This window comes from Asparagus officinalis, chromosome 3, assembly GCF_001876935.1.
Source record: "Asparagus officinalis chromosome 3, Aspof.V1, whole genome shotgun sequence".
Classification (NCBI taxonomy): Eukaryota; Viridiplantae; Streptophyta; class Magnoliopsida; order Asparagales; family Asparagaceae; genus Asparagus; species Asparagus officinalis.
In genome coordinates this window covers 60,896,065-60,901,064 of record NC_033796.1, presented here as the reverse complement: position 1 = coordinate 60,901,064, position 5,000 = coordinate 60,896,065, and the positions used below count along the sequence as shown (strand labels likewise).

The following is a 5,000-nucleotide window of genomic DNA, read 5'->3' as shown; positions in this document are numbered from 1 at the left end:
TTTTCAAGAGCCGTGTCAAGTGGAGAAGTGCAGGAAAAGAGAAAGATTGAGATTGATATTATGGATTTGTTGAAGCTTATTATATTTGTTCTTTTAGTTGGTATTTTTATTGGATTTGTGCTAAGTAGGGTGTGAGAACGTATTATTGGATTTGTTATCAGTTAGTACTTTGTAAATAATAATGTTATCAGTTTGATGTTATTGGATTTGTGCTTATTATAAGTTGAAGCTATTATATTATATATTCTACAGAACTACAGGAGACATGGCAATGCATTATATTATTCTACAGACTACTTGTAGAGTCTTATCCGACCCTTTCCACCAATGGCACATCCTTAAGATCGAGTGCTGATTATCAAGAATACTACTTTTTGTGTATACATTTTCTACTTCATTCATACACATGCATTTTCCTGTGTGAACATACAAGGATTCTCTTGTGTCTGTGTGCGCGCACTGGCATGTGTGCTTGTTGCATTATTCTCATGTAATATAACTTTCTTTAACAGAGTTCTTGGTATCGATATATGATGTACTGGTTCTACTAAGATCATGTTATTTTCAGCTTTCTTCCAGTATATAAGTTTTCACTGGACATCATAGCTTAATTTGTGAAGCCTCAAATTGCTGTCATTTGCAGTAAACTACTGAATATGACAAAATTTTCTGTGAGTCTTCTGTATTTCAAAAGAAATCTCCAAAATATTCCAATTAAATTCTTTGGTTGAACATAAAATAATTTTCAGTGTAAAAGAGCTCAAAGACCAAGATCAGATGACATTGATGGAGTTGGTCGGCTTCCAATGCTGAATGATGCATGTTATATAGATCTTCTTTGCGAGTTTGTTGCCATGTTTTTAATTGCAAATAAGGTGGACAGCATTCACAATTTTGTTAAACATGAACGATAATATAATACATGAACGATAATAACTCACTTAAAAACGACGTTTGGAAATTAGATACAGCACTTAATAGCAAATGATAAACACATATGCAGCACAAATGTATCGACCATAATATAATACATCCAAGAACTCTCACAAATTTGATACATTTTCTTGTCTCAAAACAGAAAAAGTTACAACTCATTGTCCTCCACTTTCAGGCTCCAAATAGTAAGATATAAGCACACACAGCTAAGCTACTTGGATGTTCTCTTTGCTAGTCCCAGTTCTATTCATCATCTTCCTGCATACGACAATAAGGGAACAGCAGAAAAAAATAAGACACGGATCATACGACAATAACCACAAGCTGAAAAAGGAAGCAACTATCACAACTTCTAATGAGTAAGGCAACAGCCAAACTCAGCTGTAACCTCAATAATGTCAAGTTTGGTATAACCTCAATAATGTCAAGTTTGGTATAAGTTTGGTATAAGTTGGGACAGAGAACAAGCTCCCTGGGGGTATGGAATTAATTTATACACAATTGAAGATGCAACCATATGATTTCATATCATATGATTTCATTCTCTCTCTTTCCATCTGTTCTCTCTTTTTTTACAGAAAAGTAACAGTTACTAGAATACGGCAATATAATTGTACCAAGGCAATAAATTCTGACATACTTACATGACCAAATCCATGCATGTGGAGTTTGAAGAATCCAGACATATTTTCGTTTAGCTGCAAATCACATGACAAATTAATCATATAATTGTACCAAGGCAAAAATTATTAAGAGGTGAACTTTCATGAAAAACCTTTGCAAGTTAACTTTACAGCTAGTTCTATAATGCCCGAGCTCACCACATCTGCTACATATACGTTTCTTCCTTTCTTTCTTTTCTTGTGCTTGTTCTAAACCTGACTGGATTCTATTTGCATTGCGTGGACGACCTTTAGTCCTTGCAGCTCTATCAGGATCACGAACTGTAATCTGAGGAATGTGCTTTGTATTTGAGATGTGTGCGGATATTTGAGTGTCCACCATTTGATCTTGATTTGAGGAATGTGCTCCAACTTCTTCTTGCAGTGGTTCTATAAATTTTGTTAGCACATCATCTAGATTTTGCATCTTCTCTTCTGAAGCAAATGCAAGCTCGAGCGCATTATTGAATTTTGCTCTTAAGGCCCAAGATTTCAATAAATTAATCTTCTCTTCACAACTTGTGATGTTTCTTCCATATATAATGTTGCCAACCCCAATGTTACGATGTCGAGCATGTATAGTCCAACGGTGAAGGATGTAATGGTCGGGTAATGAATCCATTTGCCTAGCCATCATTAGCGATAATATATGTCTACATACAACACCATTAGTTTCAAACAAAGCACAAGTGCAACGGAACTGCATCTGACTAGATTGCTCATAAGTAACCACCTCCCATTTTCCTCTATCTGTAAACTTACAGACTTTGTATTCAACAATGTCTCCATCTTTTCTCAATTCTTCACAAAACTCTGTACCAAATCCTTTTCTCAATTCTTCACAGAACTCTGTACCAAATCCTTTGAATTCAGTATGGAACACATCAAACATATTGCGTGTATACATTTCTCCAGCTTGGATCTCAATTGGATGTCCAAGGAGCATAACCGGCTTTGTGTTCAGACTCTTAAAATCTTCATGGGCTTCACTTAAGCGACGATGAGTTACTGCTTTTTCATATTGTGTCACAAAGTCGTGTAATTGAGTCTGTGAGTTAACATACCCATCAAAAAATGCATTAATACTTTCACTCCTTTGGCTCGATCTCATTCCAGCAAAAAAAGTGTCCTTCAGATAACACGGCACCCAGTGATCTCGGCATTTGTAAATTGTTTGCAACCATCCCTCACCTTCTTCATTTATATCAAACTTCTCTTTCATCTCAACCCAATATCCTTCACATTGAAATAACCACACAAATGTATCTTCTTGTTCATCGGCTAATAATGCACAACCAAGTAAAGTGGACTGTCTATGGTGATTTACACCAGTAAATGGAGCAAATGGAAGACTGAACTTATTAGTTCTGTATGTCACATCAAACACAATAACATCACTGAATTTCAAATAAGATGCTCTTGATCTTCCATCGGCCCAGAAAACACTCCTCATTTGTCCACTACTGTCTACTTCTATTACAAAGTAAAATTCTGGATCATTCGCTGTCGCACTCTGAAAATATCGAATGATAGATATGCATTCATGGCCAATATTATTGACTCTTTGGGTTCTGATATGATCAATGCATTGTTGTGATGTCACTAATTCACCTTCTCTTCCATTAGTTGCATTGATGACGTGAGAAATAGTGGAAGGAGGCATACCTTCTTCACGCAGGCTATCAATAAGTTTTTTACATCTTTGGGTTTTATGAAATTGTTGATGTGATCTGTGCATTTTTGCTTTGTCTGGACTACTCAACACATGATTTGTATGTTCTTCAATAAACCCTGCTCGCATCATTGCTTTACATCCCACCCGGGTCTCTCGCCGAAGATGAATCTCCATCTTGTCTTTATTAGATTTATAGCCCTCCTTATCACAAACAAACTTTCTGTCTACCACTTCTCTAGTCTTGCGAGAGTAATTTACCATGCTCTTCCTTATTCCAAAACCCATCAACAATGCATATGAGTTATAATAGTTATAAGCTTCTTCATAACTATTAAACTTCATTCCCATAAGTGGTTTAGGAGCACTTACACTAGTTGAATTTGTTTCCTCCATTCTGAACTCTACACTGGTTAAATTTGTTTCCTGCATTCCGAACTCCTATAAAGAAGAAAACCAATTCCAAACATTATGTTCAATGTTGCTTCAAAACTAAGGATGTAATGGTGAAAAATTAAAGATTGATACAGAAAATATTGGTCATGATCATAATTATATATATATATATATATGTCAAACAATCCAAATCTACATAGATAACCAAAAATAGCATTAATTACACAAGAATAATGTTATATGTTAATTACATCTTTCATGCTTTACTTTCTGTCTTCACAGCCAGCAGTTAACAGAAAATATTGGTAGTTTCTGTAATATTGGTAGTTTCTGTAATCTATATTATCAAGATTTGACTTCATTTACATCCTTAATATTTCAATCATGATTCCTAAAACATTTTCCACAATTTACTACTTGCATCATTTCCTTGAAAACAGTTTCAGCGCCACTCTTCCTAAAACATTTTCCACTCCTAAAACATTTCCACTCCACAAAAGGCAAACAATTCTGAATTCTATAAATGGAGATTCTTGTTATACAGAGATAAACATGTCTAACACCTCTGAGCTACTGTATAAATTAGCTTGATATCTCTGATTCACAAGTTAGAAATTCGAATGAAATATTCAATGCATACAAATTCGAATGAAATATTCAATCCACAAGTTAGGGTTTTTACCTGCGTCGGCGTCGAGAGAGAGAGAGAGGAGGAAGCGTCTTCGACGGGGCTTCGGCGTCGAAGACTCGAGAACTCGTGAGCGGATTTGGGGAAGCGGCGGCTCTGTTGCAGGAGAAGGCTCGAGATCTCGTGAGCGGATTTATACCTCCTCAGTGCCAAAGTTTCACACAGAACCCTGTAGTCACTGGTGGCTGCCTTTTGCTCGAGAGAGGGAAGGGGGGGCTGGTGGTGGCGCACACAAAAAGGGGGGCTGGAGGCACTCAAAAGGCGGCGGCTCAGAGGGGACTCGCGGTGGCTTCGATTTGGGGTGAGGACGAACGGATCTCGCGGCGGCGACGAAATGGGCGAGGACGGGACCGATCTCGCTCAGAGCTGGTCAGAGGGGTCGCGGCGGGGATCTCCTCTCTCGCGGCGGCCACGAAATGGGAAGTCACGAGTTGATATTTTGGGGGAGAGAGAGAGCGGTCACGGGGTAATAAATTTCAGGAGAGAGAATGCTCACGAACAACGAGTTCACGGAGGAAAAAGTGACTTTTTTTGCAATAAAGCCCCTGCAGCGCACAGAGACGGTGAACTGGCAGCTTACCTACAGTTTTCTCTCTCTCTCTCTCTCTCTCTATATATATATATATATATATATATATATATATAT

At 37.5% G+C, this 5,000-nt stretch overlaps 1 protein-coding gene across 1 annotated transcript in view; it reads right to left on the bottom strand.

Moving 5' to 3' along the window:
• LOC109835183 (protein FAR1-RELATED SEQUENCE 5-like) overlaps window positions 1–3,702 on the bottom strand; it is a 6,046-nt gene extending 2,344 nt beyond the window's left edge. Inside the window, exon 1 of the mRNA XM_020403170.1 lies at window positions 1,712–3,702. Coding sequence (XP_020258759.1) covers window positions 1,712–3,702 — 1,991 coding nt within the window. The remainder of the gene's footprint in view (window positions 1–1,711) is intronic.